Below are 19,517 nucleotides of genomic sequence, written 5' to 3'. Positions count from 1 at the left end.
GTGCTCTGGGGGAAAATGTCACCGGGCCAAGGACACTTTGCAAATGCTGCCCGTTCCCTCCCACCTTGGAAGAGTCACAGCCCACCTCAGCACCTTACAGGCTCAGAGAAGTCCTGCAAGAAGCAGGTTGGCGTATCTTCCTTTAAATCTGGCTTTAGCTGAGCACAAAATCTTCCATTTCTAAGTCTAGAAGTTTTAAAATCAGACAGACCTGGGAGTCCATTCTGACTTCCTGCCTGGATGACCTTGAGATCCATTATTTTCCCCTCAAGCCTCAGTTTCCTTACCTATAAATTGAGCATGAGAATTGTCCCTATTTCCCAGTGTGGTGGTAAATGAGGAGCTACATGGACCTGGCAGAGAGTAACTGCTCAGTAAACCAAAGTTGTGATTGTCACCATTCTTCTGTTACACATGCCGGGGAGGGAGGAGAGGCACTGGGCACAGCTGACTGGGAGGCTGAGGGTTATGGGCGTTCTGGGGAGTGTTTGTTTCCTCGACAGCAGCTTTAAAGATGGCCAGCCTTGGGTGTCAACTGTACACTGGGCATCAGAAGAAACTCCTGATGCTTTCCTCTTTGCACTGATGCCTCCATTATGGTATGAGGTGGGGATTATGAAGCCCATCTACAAGGACAAGAATGACTCCTGGGCCACTTTCTCCAGGCACACAGCGAGAAAGAACAGAAGCAAAAATCAGGCCCTCAAATGAGCCTTCTAAGTGTGGTGTAAAGGAGCTTCCTTTGTGGGGAGCCAGGGATAGAGGCTGCCATTCAGGCCTGGTACCCCTGATGGGGTCCAATTGGAGAATGGGGCTTGAGCACCTCAAGGCCTTGAGAACATCCCAGCTCAGCATGTCTCCTGTGCCCCCTAAATCACCTGGACCTCAAGGGGTCATGTGTCAAAGCCCCACAGAATGCCTCCTCCAGTCACCAGAAATGCTTTCTGGGATGACGTAATTGCCTTTCACACAAAGCGCCAGCTCACATCAGTGTTTTTGGTTTCAGCTGTGGCACCCTTGGAGGGGGTGGTAGGCGATTTCACTGTTTATTTTCTTAGGTGACTGGTGGAGCTTGGCTGTTGTCCCCAGCATGCCATGCTGAGCTGTGTCTGGGAATGAAGGCCCACCCAGGACTGAGAGTCATTCTCCTCCTGCTCTGTCACTGCAGAGCTGAGCAGATGGTACGAGAACCTCGATAAACCTCCCAGTAACAGGAGAGTAACACCAAGTGCCGTGGGCTACAGGGAATTAGTCACTGAAGGAGGCAGTGAGGCATTCTGGGGGCTGTTCCTGAGAATCTGAGGCCCCTCTGCTTCCTGGAATGCTCTGCTTCTGTGTGGCTACGGGCACCTCCCTGCAGCCTCTGCCTCCAACCTGCACAGAAGTGGGATGGAAGCTCGTGTTTGCTCAGCACTCTCCTTGTGTCAAGCCTGGCTGGGTGGATAATCCATCCTTACGCCAACTCACAGAGTAAAGACTGCAGTGTCCATTTTGCTGCTGGTGAAAGTGAGGCTCAGAGAGGCAGAGTGATCACCCGAGGTCACAGAGCAGGAAAGTGGCAGAGCTAGGAGTCAACCTTAGATGTGGCAGCATCAGGCCTGCATTTGGGAAGGGAAGGGAGGAGAAGTGGCCAGCAGACCCCATCATCCCTTCTGCTGGTCAGCACTCACGCACCTGCTTCAGGATCTGGGCTGCCATAGTGTGGCTACAGTCGAAGATAATGCGGAATTCCCGGCCTCGCTTCATCTCCTTGAGCAGGGGGCGCGAGTCGTCAGAATCGATGGGGAGCTGACGGATCTTCAGGCGGATGTTGTATCTCGATGGGGCCATGATGAGCTCCTGCAGTCGGATGAGCCCTGAGGGGCCATGGGGCACAAAAGACACACGTGTACCGCATGCATCCACAGCTCCAGGCATCCACTCGGACTCGTGTGCACACACATGCCCATGGCCACGGGTCTGCAGACACACACAGACCCAGATATGTGGCCCACAGAGACATGTGGACATGCATGGACAACACTGGGGAGCAGGTGTGTGTGCACATCCAAACACATGGCAACACGCACGGGCATGTCAATATGGGCAGGAATACAGTTGGGCTTATCAACACATGTGTATATGTAGATTCAGGCCTGTACACACACAGGTGCCTATACACACATATATAGATTCAAAAGTAGGCACAGATAGCAAATACCCACTGACCACACCCATCTGCTCCTCTCCAACCCAGAATGGATGTAAAGACTTTGGGGCCTAAATCAGAGGGCACCCTTCTTCTGCACCTACCCCCAACATTGTGAGACATGGGACATGATTTCCCTCAACATCTCCAGTGAGCTGCTTCGTGGATGTGGGCACAAAAGGCAACTCCAGCCTCAGTGGTACTAACCCGTACCAACGACTGGACTGGGTAAGGCCAGGAGGTATTCGTGTCTCCCCCCTCGTCCTCACCAAGGGCAGGCTGCCTTGCTAAACCTTACCTACTTTTTCAGGTTTAGCGCAACCACCTCCTCCATGAAGCCTTCCTCTTTTGCTCTATCCGGAAAAGATCACCCTCCCCTCCAATTCTCCCTTAGCACTGGCCTCCTCTGACCCCACCTCATTCCCCTCATGCTGCCACCAGCACCTTGATATCTAGGGCTGGGTCCCCACCCCCCCAGCACAGGGCCCGGCACTTAGGTGGTACTCAACAAAAGTTTCCATAATTGGATTGACTTACTGTTTTTTTTTTTTTTTCCCTCCCCACACTGAAAAATTTATCCTCTATCTTGGCTGGCATTTTTGTAAAACCACTTAATCTGGGGACTTCCAGGGAAAACCTAATGTCACTTCCTGGAGACAAATGGCTTGCTTAAGTCTAATTAAGTTCGTTTCTGTCCCTATTTCAAGGTCCATTTTTGCTGACTTCTTTCTGCATAGCCTGGGAGCAAGCCTGCTTGTTACTCTCTCTATACTTCCCGCCCCCTCCGCCCCTCCAAAGAACAAGCTGAGCCAGCACAGGGCCAGGTCTCAAGCAGGCCGTCCGCTCCTGCCTGCCTGGGCTCTAGCCATCCTCAGGCTCAGTGTCTGGTCCTGGCTGCGTAGTTCATATAGCATTTTCCATCCCTGCCCCCCACCACTAATGGCACTTCCATTTTCCTTTGGGGAAAAACTCCTCCTCTACTCCTAGTTTCTGTGACTCAGGAGAGGTCCATTGCCAGCTCCAGGGGCAAAGCATGTGGCCCCAGCTTGGGAATAGGTATTGATTCAGAGGTAGATACAATACCATCGATCCTATCAGAGTGACTCCCAGAAACTGTGTCAGAACAACTGGCACAAAAAGGGGGTGAGAAACGCTCCCTTTTTCACTCAACTTCAAATAGGGAGGTTGTAAGTCTGGGGTCCCCACGTAGACCTGGAGAAGGATCCCAACAGGACAGATGTCAGAGAGAACAAGGGCAAAGAAGTCCTAATGATCCTCACTTCAGCCTCTGGATCAAATGGTGCCTGAAGCTAAAATTAGTCCCAAACTTTTCAGTAAAGGAAGCCAAATTTCCTCCCCCCACTTTTTTTGCTGAAGCCAGTTTGCACTGGATTAAAGTTTGCAATCAACTGTTACTCTATCTGGAAAGAGTTTCCCCTACCCCCCACTCAGCCCTCTCCAAAAGCCTTCCAGCAGAGAGTCCCAGTTCCCAAAACAATCTCTGGCACACACCTCTGAGTCTGTTCAGCAATGATTCCCATTCCTGAGGGCTGGACATCAGGAAAGCAATCTGATTGGTGTCTATCATCTCACTTTGCTTCGGGGACAGAAATACACCCCTGTAACCTAAGCCTCCTAAAGAGCTTCCGCACAAGCTTTACCATGACTGGGCATCAGGAAGCCCCAGCCCACTGAAGTCTCAAACCCATGTGCTGGAGTTGGGAGAAGGCTCTGGAGTCCCAGAGTGGTCTGGATCAAACAGGTGCACAGTGCTTCCTAATACCAGACTTGAGCAGGAGGAGGAAAAGTCTATCAGTTGACCATCACATAGAAGGGAGAGGCCACAAGCTGTCCCCAGACACACACCCAGGCTACCCGCTCCCAACGTATCCCAGAAATTCTTGATTGGGCTGAATGATGCTTCCCTTTCACATCTGTTACCCCATGAGGTCCAGGGTGCACAGTTTGCTCCTTCCTGTTTGGTTTTGAGAGTTATGTGCCACATCAGCAGGCACATGGGCTTTGGGGATCCAGGCTATGAGGACTGGGACAGCCTGGATGCTGGAGCAGAGGCCACCAGGGCCTTCTTGCCAGCCAAGCACATCGTCCCGTGTAATGCATGGTGACCCACATTCTCCAGCGGCAAATGTCAGACTTCCTTCCCATCAGTGTATTCCCAAAGGAGACCAGAGGCTCCTCTCAGCCCACCCCAACAGAGGACTAGGCTCTCTTTGTTTGCCTGAGATGAGCTTTCCTTCCTGGCTGCTCCCCTAATCAATTTCTCTTAAAATATCTGCAGTGACTCACGGTTGTTGGAATCACGCTTTTCACTCACAAAGCGCTTCTGCATTCATTACCCTATTTAACCATCTCCCAATCCTAGAAGGCATACAGAACAAGGATCTTCATTCCAATGTTACAGATAAAAAAACCTGAGGACCACAGAGGATGAGTGACCCCAGAGAGGTTAAGTGATTATGGAATCATAATTAGAGACACAATAATATTTTGACTCTTAGGCTGCTCCCCTTTTCTTCATCCCAGGTTTTTTTTTTTTTTTTAAATTCCGTCCTTTCACCCTCAAGATGAGTTTGTCGTTGTGCATAGAATAGATTAGGCACAAAACTCTTGGGGCAAACACTGGTTGCCTCCTCAATAGCCATTTCCCTTGGGGGAGACTGCAGCCATGGCCCCAGTTGTTCACGTCTCCCTATATCTACACCTTTTGCCATGTAACTTTGCAGGGCCCTCCAACTGGGCTTATCCATGTGATTTGTTTTGGTCAGTAGGATTTTGACAGGCACCATGCAGGCAGACAGTTGAAATGGAATTGTATGTTGGGTTTGCTCTCTTGCCCCTCCGCAACTGTATGACAGTGTGCCTGGGCTAGCCTGCTGGAGGATGAGAGACATGTGGAGAGCCGAGCACACCTGCTATCTCAGTCAAGGCCAGCCTAGATCAGCCAACAGCCAGCTGACTCCCAGGTAGGTGAGTGATCCAGGTGAGACCAGAAAAATGACATGTAGCCAAGTTCAAGAAATCACTGGCACTGCAGACTTGTGAGTTAAACAAATTCTTATTATTTTAAGCCACTGAGTTTTTGAGGTGGTTTCTTACACAGCATGATTATAGTAAGAGATAACAAATGCACTCCCTTCCAGCATGCTAAAAGAACTGTGACTGTGTTTGGGTGGCAATGCACCTGTCCCATGAGATGACTCATGATTGGTAGGAGCCAATCAGTGGCAATCCCATTCCCATCTGACCATGTCTAGAATAGTAGGCATGGACCCAGTGAGCTATACAGGACTGTCTTCTAGAAGGTTCTGGGACACGTCTTCCTCTCTGATAAGAAACATGAATCGCATTAATAAAAATCTCATTGGGCTGGTTGTGGTGGCTCATACCTGTAATCTCAGTGCTTTGAGAGTCTAAGGCAGGAGTTTGAGACCAGCCTTGGCAATATAGCAAGACTCTGTCTCTATTAAAAAAATTAAAAATTAGCAGGGCGTGGTGGGATGTGCCTGTGGTTCCAGCTACTTGGGAGGCTGAGGTGGGAGGACTGCTTGAGCCCCGGAGTTCAAGGTTGCTAGGAGCCATGATTGTGCCACTGCACTCTAGCCTGGGTGACAGGGTGAAACCTTGTCTCTAAAACAGATAATGAAGAAGAAAAATCCCTTTGGCCCCTACCTCCTGTATGCTACCTACTGCACGCTTGGAGCTTCAGCAGCCCTATTGTGACTCTAAGTGGAAGTCAGTATTGCCACAGCTCTACTGTCAGAGCTGTGGCAATACTGACCCAGGACTCTGTCTTTGTCAAGCTGCTAAATCAGCCCAGGAAAGACCCATCACTAGAACTCTTGTCAGTGAGATAACTGTCTATTACTTGAGTCAACGTGAGTTGGGCTGTCTGTTACTTGCAGCCAACACATCCTAACGGACACAATCTCCAGCTGAAGCCTGCTGTGGAGCGCTTCCCACTCCACGGGTCTGATGACCCACACATTGTCCTGCCCTTTCACGTATCCTGATTCTGGGAGCACACTTCTTTCTACCCACTGTACATCATCAAAGTTATATTATTTGACTGACGCCAACCCTGAACCCCTAGTACACATTGTCTTCTTGATCAAACCCACTCCCCCATTGACTCCCCTATGTTTTAAATATTTGTTGAACTGAATTGAGTTGAATTTAATTGAATCAAATTAAAAATAAAGTTGAATTAAACTCTAATTAAATATTGAAGGAAAGAGGATAGGGATGGAAAAATGAAGATGTTGTTATCCTATCTCCTTTTGAGAAGTTAATTGCATTACAGAGGAGTGAGTGCCTGCCCAGAGGTCACAGGTAATTCCAGGTCATCAGAGCTGAGAATGAAGTGACAGGTACTTATAGTCAGAGCTAAAGTCACTTGGGGTAAGAGCCGCAGACCCAAGCGTCAGCTCTGACCAGTTTTGCTAGCACGGTATCCATCACCACGCCAAAGCATCTTTTCCTCTGCAAAGCCACTTCCTCCACCCTCCATCTAGACTGGACAGTGGGCAGTGGTTTACGTCAGTGCCTGCTCTGACCACTCTGTACCCATGACATTCCAGTTACGTGTCTTCAACGTTACCCTGTTCATACCCATTTCTTCTCTTCCATTCTGGCCCCATGTTCTGTTCCAAGCACCCCTGAATTCTGGCCTCCTTTGCTCCTGCCTGGACCAGCGCAGCCCCCTGGGCTCCAGTGTCCTTGCTCTAGGCTCTCTTTCCAAACTTCCCTGTGCATTGCTCTCAGAACCACCTTCTAAACCTCTGCTTTGATTATTCTACTCCTTTGCTCAATAATACTCAATGATCCTCGGCTGCTTAAAAGATAAAACCTGAACTCTGAGGCTGGACATCCGAGACTCTGCACAGCCAGCTACACTCTGTTAATCTGACGTTTTCCTCCCCGCTTCCACACATGAATCCTCTCCCCTAGCCAGGTTGTCCTCTTGGTAAGGCTGCCAGGTACAGTCCAATCTAACTTCTGCTCGTGCTGCTCCCTCCACCTGTAATTCTCTCATGATTCCTATCCTCATTCTCCTATCCTCATGGCCCTGCTCAAATCTCTCCTCCTCTGGTAAGTCAGCTCAGGCCAGCCAAGGCTGCAGAGCTTCCTCTCCCCAAGTCCTCTGGCTCTGACTGAATGTATATGTCATTTCATTCTTAGCTCTGATGGCCTAGAATTACATGTAACCTCTGGGCAGGTGCCCACTCTTCTATACTAAGATTAACTTCTCAAAAGAAGACAGGATAACAACATCTTCATTTCTTCACCCTTATACTCGTTCCTCCAATCTTTAATTAGGGTTTAATTCAACTTGATTTCCAATTCAATTCAATCCGATTCAGCGCAACCAACACTGAAAAACATCTACATTGTACCAAACCCTGTGTTACAGCCTGGAGGCACTGATTTAACTCCTGGTCTGGAAGCAGAAACAGATCATAGATAGATAACCATTTGCAGTGGTACATTAAGAAACAACTCCACAACGCTGCAGAAACACTGGAGTGGCTGGGAGCGGGGCAGGGGTGCCACTGAATGGCAGGGTCTTCATGCTGGGGCCAATAAGCCGGTCTAGGGATCCCTGCTCTCAAGGATCGTCTGTCTGGTGCTTTGGAAATAGCAGGAATTCAATAGATGCTTGTAGAAGCCTGAGTTAAATAAACTGTTTTCCAATTGTCTTTTCTGAGGGAGTCTCTCCCTACTATTTCCAGTCCCCATTAGGAGGTAATCAAAAGCTGACACTGAATCACAGGCAGCAGAGAGCTGGAGGGCTCTTTTGAGGTTGGATGCAGCAGCTCTTACACATGGGCAGAGCAAGGCCAGATGGGTTAAGTGACTTGCCAAGGTCACTCTCTCTTATGAGGCCAGGCTAAGAAATATACTGGGACTCAAGTCTTTGGAAAGAAAGAGGAAGAGAAGAAACAGCTCCATGCTGGCTAGCAGCATGGACTTTAGGCTCAAACAGGCCTGTAGGTGCATGCTGGCTCTGGCACTCACTAGCTGGGTGACAGTGCACAGGGCATGTCACCTCTTTGGGCCTCAACTTCCTCATTTCTAATTCATTGCTCCAGGGAGTTATTATGAGATTAACATGAAATGAAATGAGATCACACTTGTACCACTTGGTTCGCAGCAGGTAAACAGTAGCCTTCTTTAGCAGATGAATCCAGAAGTATGTATAAATTCCATCTCTAGGGGACTCTCCAGGTCTGTCCCTGTCCCACACACCTTCACAAGGATGACTTAAGGATGAAGACAGGGACTGCACAGTGGTCAGTGCCCTCAGTGGCTCTTCTCTCCCCCCAATCTCCCCTGCTTGCCCTTCTTGTGACTTATGGCAGCCCATTATTTCTCTGTACATAGAGCTACAAAGAGACAGCTCCTTTCATGGAGACAGCTATTTGATCCTCTATTCATGTTTCCCTATGATGTGGTGCTTGCCAAGACCAAGAACTGAGTTTTGGTGTGGTGTGATGGCTCACACCTGTAATCCCAGCACTTTGGAAGGCTGAGGTGGGAGAATTGCTTGAACCCAGGAGTTTGAGACCAGCCTTGGCAATGTAGCCAGGTCTTGTCTCTACGAAAAATACAACATTAGCCAGGTGTGGTGGTGCATGCCTATAGTTCCAGTTATTTGGGAGACTGAGGTGGGAAGATCTCTTGAGCCCTGGACATCGAGGTGACAGTGAGCTGTGAGGCACCACTGTACTCTAGCCTGGATGACAGAGCAAGTGGGTTTTATTTATCCAAGTATCTCCAGCTCCCAGCAATGAATGAGATCCAGAGGAAAGGCCAGAGTGCTTTTGCTGGATTTGCTGATGGTTATCTGCTAGGCGTGTGCTCTGGGCCCTCACTAAGGGCCTGGGACTTGAGAGGCAGGGGGTATCGCTTTGCAGCAAGAGTTTTCTGGAAGTCAGGGCCCAGGCTGGACTTGGAAGGCAAGGCAGGAGTGGGTTGGGTGGGTCCTACCCAGAAAAATGTGGGCACCATTAGCTCCAGCTGGCAGAGCAGGTGGGACAGGTGCAGCCACACCAGGGAGACTGGCTTTGGGCCCACAGCTCACAGCCACAGGCCCCGCAGAGCCTATCCCCTCCTGTTGCACTGTCAGGATGAGACAAGAGCCTGGTGCTGATGTCCACAGGCTTGGCCTTGGCTGGGGCCAGTGGTCAAGTGGATAGGGCAGGGGCTGGTGTGTGTGTGAGCAGAGCTGGGCATGTGCAGGTGTCTCTGTGTGTGAGTGTGGGTAGAGAATAGTGTGTGTGGCAGGTGCAGGTGTGAGGAGGATAAGAAGTACCAACCTTCAGTGCTCACTGCATGCCAGTGCTTGTCACTGTCATCTTGTAATCCCACATTTTACAGATTTATATTTTAAAGGAAACTGAGGCACAAAGAGGCTATACAGTCAGCAGGTGACAGAGCTGAGATTTACAACCAGGTGGCTTTGGCTCCAGTGTGTACACACTTAACACTAGGCCATGCTGTAAGCTACGTGTGTGAGTGTTCAAGTGTGAGGGTGGACGTGTCTGCAGCAGATGGAAATGTGTGAGCGGAAGAGCGTGGGCAGGTGTGGGCGTGGCTTGCAGGTGTGTGTGGCGCTGCCAGGGTGGGTGTGGAACGCAGATCTGAACACTTGTGTGGCTAGAGGAGGAGGTGAGTGTGAGGCAGGAGTGAGGTGGGCTGGGGTTGAGTGAGGTGTGAGTGTGGCTGGCGTGCATGGGGTGTGAACAGGTGCAGGGGTGAACATCAGCATGACCAAGCGGAACTGGGGTATGGAACACAGCCTCTTCCCCAGGGGTAGCTGTGCTGGATGAACAGACAAGAGCCTGATCCTGGGCCTCTGCCCCCTCCCCTGTTGCCCCCAGCCTAGCCAGGCCTGGCCACCCACCTGTACTGTCATCATAGACCACGGTCGCTGACCGCCACTTGAGGTACTGGACCAGGTCGAGGATGGCATGGCTGAGAGAGGCGTAGTCGGGGTAGAGGTTCACGTAGAAAGTGTCCTTGTTGTCCAGGGGGTGGTGTTTCCAACGCAGCTGGATGTGGGGCACCTCCAGGGCATTGCAGATGGACTGGACGGCATTGGTGCAGGAGCCCTGCGACGGCCCGAAGATCGCCACCACGCCTAGCGCCAGCTGGTCACAGGCTGCAACAGAGGGAAGGGCAGCACAGAGGTCAGTGTGGGGGCGGTGGGCACGGGGACAGCGATGCTAATGGTCCTGGAAACGCGGGAAAAACAGCAACTGGAACCCTCGGCGTGTATACAATGGATGAGCTCTCCGAATCTCAGTTTCCTCATCTGAAAACAGGTGTTCTCATAGTCCCTGCCTTGCAGGGAGGGCCTTGGCGGTGGGAGACGAGCACAGTGCCAGGGTACGCCCCTGTTCCTTAGGAAGCACCCATGACAAAGAAGGGATCATCACCTTCGATGTTATCATCCTGCATTTAGCATCGCCAGCTCTGTGCCAGGTCCTGTTCTGGGGGGACTTTGAGAAACAAACAGGAATCAAACCTCTGCTGGCTGATGATGCTTCAACTTCAACCTCCAGCCCGACCTGTTCCCTACCCCGGACCTGTGCATCTCACCTGTTACTCAACATCACCAGCTGGGTATCTGACATGCATATCAGATCTGACATGTCCAGCACAGGATCCCCTCTTCTCCCAGCCTCCTCCACCTCAGTAAACAGCAGCTCCATTGTCGCTGGACCCGTATGCTAAAAACAATCGTTCTGTCTTGACTCTTCTTGCTCACTCATATCCCACACTCCAATCCATCAACAACTCCTGTGGCTTCACTTGCCACATACATCACAATCTGACCACTTCTTGCCACTCCCAGCCCCAACTCCCATCCTAGTCCGGGCTGCCATCATCTTTCACTTAGATTATTGCAGAAGCTTCCTCAGTCATCCTTTCTCCTGCCTGTTCCACACTCAGCAGCCAGGGTGAGACTTTCACAGTGTAAGGTAGATTACATCACTCCTTTGCTCCAAGGGCTCCTCAGTGCAAAAGCAAAAGTCGTAACAGTGGCCAGAAATCCTGCGTGTTGCCGTTCTTCCCTTCCCTGTCCCCACTACCACCATGTTTCTGACCTCGTCTCCCATCCTTATTTCCCTCCCTCACAGCATTCAAGGCCCGCTGGCTTCCATGATACTCCTTGAACATGCTAAGTGCACTCCTGCCTCTTCGCATGTGCTGTCCTCTCTGGCTGGAATGCTCTTCCCCCACAGAGCCTCAAGACTCCCTCCCTCTCTTCCTTGAGGCCTCTGAGTCTGTGTCTTACTTGGGAAGCCATCATTGCCCAACTTGTAATGGCAATCCCTGTCCCCCCAGACCCTGTTTATTTCCTTCTTTATTAAATGATCATCGGAAGTCTTGCCCATTGGTTGACTTTCTCCTCTCAGTAGAATGTAAGTTCCAAAGAGGCAGGGCCTTGATCTATGTGATTTACTGCTGTATCAACAGTGCTGAACCATCATCTGAATGTTGAATAAATGCTGAATCCCTGCCTTCAAACAGGCCAAGTTCTTGGGGAGGTCCAAAAACGTAGGCAGGTGAGGCAGCAGATGCTTTCTACCAGTCTGGGATGGTCAAACATCAGTGGGCACGCAGAGCATCAGAGGAGCAGACCCAGGGCAGCTGGGGCTCAAAGTGGGTGATTTTGCCTAAAGATCCATAAAAGGGGAGCTCTCAGAGTCATTCTGGGGTGGACGGGAGAGCTGCCCAGGGGACATTCTCCCTTCTCTCAACTGTCTTTAATTTTCCCTGGGGCTTCACCCCCTTTTCCACTTTCAACCCATTGGAGCAGAGAATGCGGCTTACACCCAGAAAACCACTCACTCACCTTCCTAGTTCACAGCCATGGGTTTAGAGGACAGTTGTGGGCCAGTTAGAGCCAGTGGGATGCCATGAGACCCACTGGACTGAGAAAGCAGCACGTCCCTTTTCAACTAAACCTTCAAGGAAGTAAGAGCTGGAGCTGCAGTAGCTGTCTTGTGCTCATAGAGAAAGAGGGGTGCCTGTCTGTGAACACAGTCAGTGTCGGGTGAGCAGAGCCAAGAGAGAGAAAGAAACATGAGTCGCCGACCAGGCAAAACCCTAGACTTAGAATGTGCATGAACCCAGACTTACGCCATCTAGGTTTTGGTATTCTACCACGTGGAACCATCAGAGATCCACCAATACAGCATGAGCAAGCTCACCTACCTGTGGGCAGGGGAATGACACTCCATGCACACATATGACATATAAACACACAAGACAAGGTGGGACAGAGCACCAGAGCAGGAATAAATACACTGTGGATTCAGACACATCCTGGCTGCCTCAAGGGCCTCTGGGAATGACCCACTGGGCACAGGCCCTAAGATTGGCAGGGCCCAGGGCCAGAGTACAAGTGGAAGCCCACATACCATATGGCTAAATAGTTACATGTTGTTAGTGAAGCTAACAAACTGTTAAATCAAACATGTCCTTTTCTCCTACCTTGACAAACATACCTTCATAACCATCTGGAAAGTCAGGTGACAATGGAGACTTCTATGCAGTGACATGGGGGGAGATGGCACCAAGACCCCGTCCTGCCCCTTTCTCTGTTACCACTGGCTCCGTCCCGAAGCATAAGGGACCTTGCACTCTCTGTGGACACCCCAACCCTATGCCCAAACACTGCCTACACCCCCTGCAAACAGCTGCCCTTTGGTCACCCCTAGGTCCCAAGAGTGCACCTCCTGGAAGCATGGCTTTCTCTCCAGAAGACAGACCCAGGGAAGAGGCCCATGCATGCCCTGAAAGTGGGCTCAGGGCCAAGTGGGCAGGAAATCCAGGGTTTAGACACTTAGAGAAAAGTCTGCAAGTGCAGGGCACAGTGTCCTGGTGGGTATGTCCCCTGGTCCCACTGACTCCTTGTCCTGGGAGGAGAGGCCAACCAGAGGAGGCAGAGGGCAAGGCATCAAAGCACAGTTCCTGGGAAAGGGTCCTTCTTGCCTGGGTTTAAGGATGGTACAGATTGGCCCAGAGATAGAGGGTAGTTTCGAATCCACCAGAATGTGTGGTCTTGGGGTGTTTTCCCTCTCGACTAACATCCATCACTCCCTCTGCTTCCTGGAAATGGGAGGTATTATGTAAAGAAGTCATTTTTCTTGAAATTTCTACTTCTCCCAGGAACACTAGAGACTGCCACTTACCACCGAGGTAAAAGATACAGCAATGTGGGGAGCTGGTTAGTTTTTTTTGGGAGTCTGCTGGAGCCCCCTGGAACACAGGACAGAACAGCAGCAGTGCCAGCATAGAGGCGACCCAGGATTCCTTGTACCAAGGTCAGGTGCAGGAAAGCACATACAACAGGAAGCATGGCATCCTCCTGGTGCTTCTGCAGCTCTGGGACTGGGGGCCACGTCGAGGAGCCACCATTTTGTTCTGCTCTTGTCACCCTTGAGCCAATAAGCCTTGGGTAGCCCTCGCTGTGAGTGGGCGTGCGAGACAAACCACAGTAATACACGCTTTAAAAACAGGAACTCTGGGTTTGTTGGTGAACTTAGGGATAGTCCTCTTCCAGCTCCCTCTCCCCAAGGAGGCCACGCTCCGATCTGAATTCTCACTGCCCATTCATGCTATTCTTCTGCCATCTGGGGGTGCTAGGTGTCTTCCACAACCACTTTGTCTCCTTCAGATTAGACACTTCCTGAGGAAGGAGGCCATGTGTGAGTCACTCTGCAACCATGGGGGCTGGGTACCAACAGGGAAGAGGTGTGACAGTGAGTAATAGCAGTCCAGGGCCTGCCCAAGCCTGAGAGCATGGGCACCCTGTAAACACTGTAGGGTTCCCTCATGCTCTCTCCTACCTCTGTTTCGAACCTTCTAGTCCCCTCGTGTCTCTGGTTTCTGTCCCACTATATTTTGTGTCTATTCTTTTTCCCCAAACACCTTCAGTTTGAAGACTTGGTTGAATGACTGGAATGGCTCATTCCCTCCCACCACCACCTCTAAGAATCTGTCTTTTAGATTTCCTTCACTGATTAATGCCTTGAAGCAGGCAGGTGCATGCTTCCCTGCCACCGGTACCCTTACACAGCCTGGCCTCTTGGGTCATGTCCAAGGTCTGTCTGGACATCTTGTTTGACCAAGGCAAGGGAGAGTGGACCAACACAAAGTCTGATGATGCAGAGGATTGTAAGAGTGTCCTTCAAAGAAGTGACTTTGATTTTGACGTAGATGGTGAGGATTATGACAAAGGCAACTGAAATCATTGTGACAGTAAAGACCATATTGTGAGGCCGTCGATAGGAATGGTGACGACATTGCTGAGGGTGAAACTGATCATGTGGATGTCGTGAGAGTAATGTCAGGATGCTGATGTTGATGTTGGTGCTGATGAGACCGACAATGATGAAGGCGTCGCTGCCTTCACTGTAATGGTGATAATCACAGGGGATGACGGGATGTCAGCACTGATGAGAGAGGAGGTGATAACAACGTTGACGGTACTGACAGTATCAGTGGGACGGTGGCAGAGATGTTGGTGCTGATGAGGCCGGTGACGATGAAGATGCTGCTGTCAAGGCAGTGATGGAGGTGATGACAGTAGGGGGGTGCTGGTGGTGCTGATACTAAGAGTGGAGGTGATACCATTGTTGCTGGTGAAAACAGTAATGACTGTATGGTGCTGGTGTGCGGGTGTTGATTCTAGAGTCAATGGTGGTGGCGTGATGATGACGAACGACCACATCGTGTTTCATTCTGCAAAAGATGCAGTGATTGGACCTCACTTTTGCATAGCAGGAAGCATCAGTCCTGCCCTTTACCTATTGCGTTTCCCTGGCCTCTTTCCACTTCCCCTTTCCCGTCTCCTCCCTGTTCCTTCCACCCTCTGAGGACTTCCCGGCTGGGAAGAACACTGCTGCCCCACAGGGACGAGGGCAGGGTTTACAGCAGCAGCAGCAGCAGCTTTTCCTCCAGATGTTTCCAGGGCAGCAGCCAACTCTTGTTCTGGCAGCCCTGATCATACTGCAGTAATTACATTATTTGTGGCTTCAATTTTGAATCCATTTTCTGGTCATTTTACAGTAACTCAGTGGTTCACAGTCATTGCATGAGTCCACAGCCTGAATGCCATCCCCCCACCCCCTTTCCATGGCAATGGTAGTTATAGCAAAAATTATCCCAATCAATTTGTGTCTTAAAAGGAATTGAGCAGCCCAGAGAATAAGTGAAGGCGGAGGAGCCTGGGGAGCCCTGGGTCGATTCCAGGCACACTCCGGTCAGCCTTGGAAGAAAACACAGACACTCTCTGCGCGCTGCTGCCTCTGGCGCTGCCTGGCAGTCACTCATCTTTTAGTTTTCCACAAAACATGTGGAGAAAAAGACAATAAGTGAAAGTCCCTTTCAGTGGGGAAAGGCCCCCTGGGCCTCACGTGGAGGGAAGGACTAATTCAAGCAGTGCTGGCAGGGCAGGCGGTGCCAGGCTTTGTGCCGCTGTGTCCCTTCCCCCCATAGGGCCTGAGATGGCTGGATCCAGCTGGAGGGGAAGACAGCAGTGATGAGGACTTCTGCCTAGGGAAAATGAATTATCGCTGTATTAATTAGAATTTGCCCTAAGCCCCTTGGAAGAGTCCTAAATATGCCTCAGGAGAATGCTGTTTAAAAAACCAAAGATCAAAGGAAAAAATAAAGATCATGGGAACCTGGGGCTCCCTGACGGATGGGGATTGCCCAAAGGGGAGGGTGATCCAACAGCAGGAATGTGCCAAGGTCTGACATTGGTGTTTCCAGTCACAGCGGAGGAATGGCCTCTGTCTTGGGCGTGTAATCAGAGGGACACTGAGGGTTGCGGAAAGATGGCACTTAATTTTTTTATTGAGATATAAAATATAGTAAAGTGCATTAATGTTAAGCACATGACTATTACAAATTTTCACACAGAATTTCATTCATATGTCATGCGCCCATGTATGTTACACTCTCAGTCAAGATACAGAGCATTTCCAACACTAAGAAAGGTCTCTCTCGCTCCTTCCCAGTCAATATCAACTCACTGCACACCACTCCCTCCCCCAGAGAAAATCTCTTTCCTTTCATTCAATACTACGTCTGTGAGGCTCATCCATGATGTTGAGTGGAGCAAGTTTATTCTTTTTTTAATTGCTGATTAAAATGCCATTGTATAATTATATCACAATCTATCCATTCTCCTATTGATGGACCTTTAATTTGCTTCTAACTTTTGGTTATTAACATTGAAGTGGCTAGAAGTATCCTTGCAGGGACAAGCTTTAGTAGATACTACCAAATGGTTCTCCTAAGAAATGCAAGGTTTTACTCAAATCAGCATTATATGGAAAAAATAAGCCCACACCCCTACCTCCTACCATACACAGAAAGTCAACGTGAGACAGATCACAGAGCTAACTATGAAAGATAAAACAACAGCACTTCTAGGAAAAAATAATGAGAGAATATCTTCATAACCTTAGGACAGAAAAAGACCCCTTAAGCAACACAAAAGGCATTAACCATAATGGAAAGTATTGATAATTTTGAGTTCTTTAAATTAAGAACTTTGCTCCTCAAAAGAAACAAGAGAAGGTAAAGGCAAGCCCACATGTAATGGATATATGCAATAGAGATATCTCTCCAACAAAGGGCGCAAGAATATATAAATCAAGAATATAGGCCGGGCATGGTGGCTCATGCCTATAATCCCAGCACTTTGGGAGGCTGAGGCAGGTGGATCTCGAGGTCAGGAGTTCGAGATCATGGCCAACATGATGAAACACCACCTCTACTAAAAATACAAAAATTAGCCGGGTGTGGTGGCAGATGCCTATAATCCCAGCTACTTGGGCGCCTGAGGCAGGAAAATCGCTTGAACCAAGGAGGTGGAGGTTGTAGTGAGCTGAGATGGCACTACTGCACTCTAGCCTGGGCAACAAGAGTGAAATTCCACATAAAAAAAAAAAAGGACTTCCACAAATCAAACAGAAAATGACAAGCAACTAACTCAGTTTAAAAAGGTGACTCACAGGCTCAAAAAGGCCCTCAAAGAGAAAATATTCAAATGATCTATTAGCATAAGAAAATGTGCTTAACATCTCTAATCATCAGGGAAATATAAAATAAAGCCACAGGGAGAGACTCACTACATAAACTACCAGAATGGCCAAAATTTAAAAATAAAACTGACTTTACAAAGTGTCAGTGAAGATGTAGGGCAACTGCAACTTTCATATATAGCTGCAGGGAGGGCAGACTGCAGCAGCTTTGGAAAACTGTTTGGCTGGACATATGCACATTCTGTGAACCCCACACCTCCACTTCCAAGTACACACCCAACAAAGATGAGTATACATGTACATCACAAGATGTCTACACGAATGTTCACAGCAGCAAGGCAGGTAATAGCCCCAAGCAGAAACCAACTCGTAAGTGCAAAAGTGAAATGGATTTTTTAAAAATGGGATATATTCATGTAACAGAATACTGTACGTTAATGAAGAACAATGGACTACTGCTATATTCCACCACGTAGTCAATCTCACAGATACGAGACAGAGCAAAGAACAAGGCTCAAAAGAGTAGACACTGAATGATTTCATTTATGTAAAGTTCAAAAACAGCAAAAATCAATGTGGGACACCAGCAGTCAGAACAGTGTACACGAATGTTCATTGCAGCACTGTTTACAATAGCAAGGACCTGGAACCAACCCAAATGCCCATCGACGATAGACTGGATAGGGAAAATGTGGCACATATACACCATGGAATATTATGCAGCCATCAAAAACGATGAGTTTGGGTCCTTTGTGGGGACATGGATGAACCTGGAAACCATCATTCTCAGCAAACTGACAGAGGAGCAGAAGATCAAACACCGCATGTTCTCACTCATAGGCGGGTGTTGAACGATGAGAGCACATGGACAAAGGGAGGGGAGCACTACACACTGGGGTCAGTTGGGGGGAAATAGGGGAGGGACGGTGGGGGGTGGGGAGCTGGGGGGGATAGCAGGGGGAGAAATGCCAGATGTAGGTGATGGGGAGGAAGGCAGCAAATCACACTGCCACGTGTGTTCCTATGCAACAATTTTGCATGTTCTTCACATGTACCCCAAAACCTAAAATACAATAAAATAAATAAATGGGAAAAAAAAAAAAAAAAGAACAGTGGTAACTTTGGGGGAGGAATGACTGGGACAGGCGCGGGGGCTTCTGAAGGGCTCACATGGTCTATATTTTGATTTGGGTGGCCGTTCCTTTTTTCTTGATCTGACTGGTGTAGGCATCTGTTTCTTACAAACTAATGCTCCTTGACCAAGCCAAGGCTCCACCCTCCCTTTCCTGCACTCTCTCCTGCAACTCCCAGTACAGCACCCGTTGCTTCAGTCACTAGATTATAAGCTACATGGTCGCAGCAACCAGGAGCCTCTGCCTTACCCACTTTGGGATCCCCAGCACCTGGCACACAGTGGGTGCTCAACGGAGACTTCTCACGCACATAAACTAACCTCCTTCAAACAACTTGCATTTTCCACTCCACTTTCTGCCTTATCCGACTCCTCACTGTTTCCCATCATCCTTCAAAGCTCAACTCAAACCTCTCCTCCTCCAGGAAGCCTTCCTTCTTGTACCACAACCCTTCTGTAGCTCTCTCTCATTTTCTGGTTGTTATAATTATTGGTCCTATGACTTAGCTTCCTTGGGCATGACCTCTAAAAGGCAGGGCCTTTTCTCCTGCAGGGACCATAAAGAACAATATTCATTGAGTCTGACACTTTTACTTGTGTACCCGATCAAACCACCAAGACTGATGTTGTGCCTCCTGTGTGCCAGGCCCGTGCCAGGTTCTAGAGTGGAGCAGTAGAAAGGCATGGGGCCTGCAGACAAGTGGAAGACATGTACAATAATCACATAACTTCTCTTTCCCACACACAGGTCACACTTGTGAAAGAAAAGTTCAATGTTATAAGATAAAAGCAAGGAGAACTGACCTTGTCTAGGGGGTTGGGAAGGACCTCCCTGAGGACTGGTCGTTTGAGAGAAGGATGAGTTGGCGAGACAAAGGGCATGAGAGTGTGGGCTGGAGAAAGGGGATTGCAAGCAGAGGGAACGGCATGTGTGGAGACCCAGAGGTGGGAGGAAGCATGGTGCTCGGAGGAGGGCAGGCGTGGCTAGAACCCAGGGCCTAAGGGAGCGAATGGCATGGATGTGGCTGGAAGGTCAGGTTGGGGCTAGACTGGAAAGGCCCTCATGGGCTCTGATGACAATTTGGGGAAAGACCATGAGATGTTCCAT

At 49.5% G+C, this 19,517-nt stretch overlaps 1 protein-coding gene across 1 annotated transcript in view; it reads right to left on the bottom strand.

Moving 5' to 3' along the window:
- GRIK3 (glutamate ionotropic receptor kainate type subunit 3) overlaps positions 1 to 19,517 on the bottom strand; it is a 230,794-nt gene that overhangs the window by 70,488 nt on the left and 140,789 nt on the right. Inside the window, exons 3-4 of the mRNA XM_017509765.2 lie at positions 10,113 to 10,370; positions 1,675 to 1,856 (exon numbers count right to left, since the gene is read on the bottom strand). Coding sequence (XP_017365254.1) covers positions 1,675 to 1,856; positions 10,113 to 10,370 — 440 coding nt within the window. The remainder of the gene's footprint in view (positions 1 to 1,674; positions 1,857 to 10,112; positions 10,371 to 19,517) is intronic.

This window comes from Cebus imitator, unplaced genomic scaffold, assembly GCF_001604975.1.
Source record: "Cebus imitator isolate Cc_AM_T3 unplaced genomic scaffold, Cebus_imitator-1.0 Scaffold420, whole genome shotgun sequence".
In the NCBI taxonomy this organism is placed as follows: Eukaryota; Metazoa; Chordata; class Mammalia; order Primates; family Cebidae; genus Cebus; species Cebus imitator.
The sequence above is the reverse complement of the archived record's forward strand: the minus strand, read 5'-3'. Positions and strand labels throughout refer to the sequence as shown.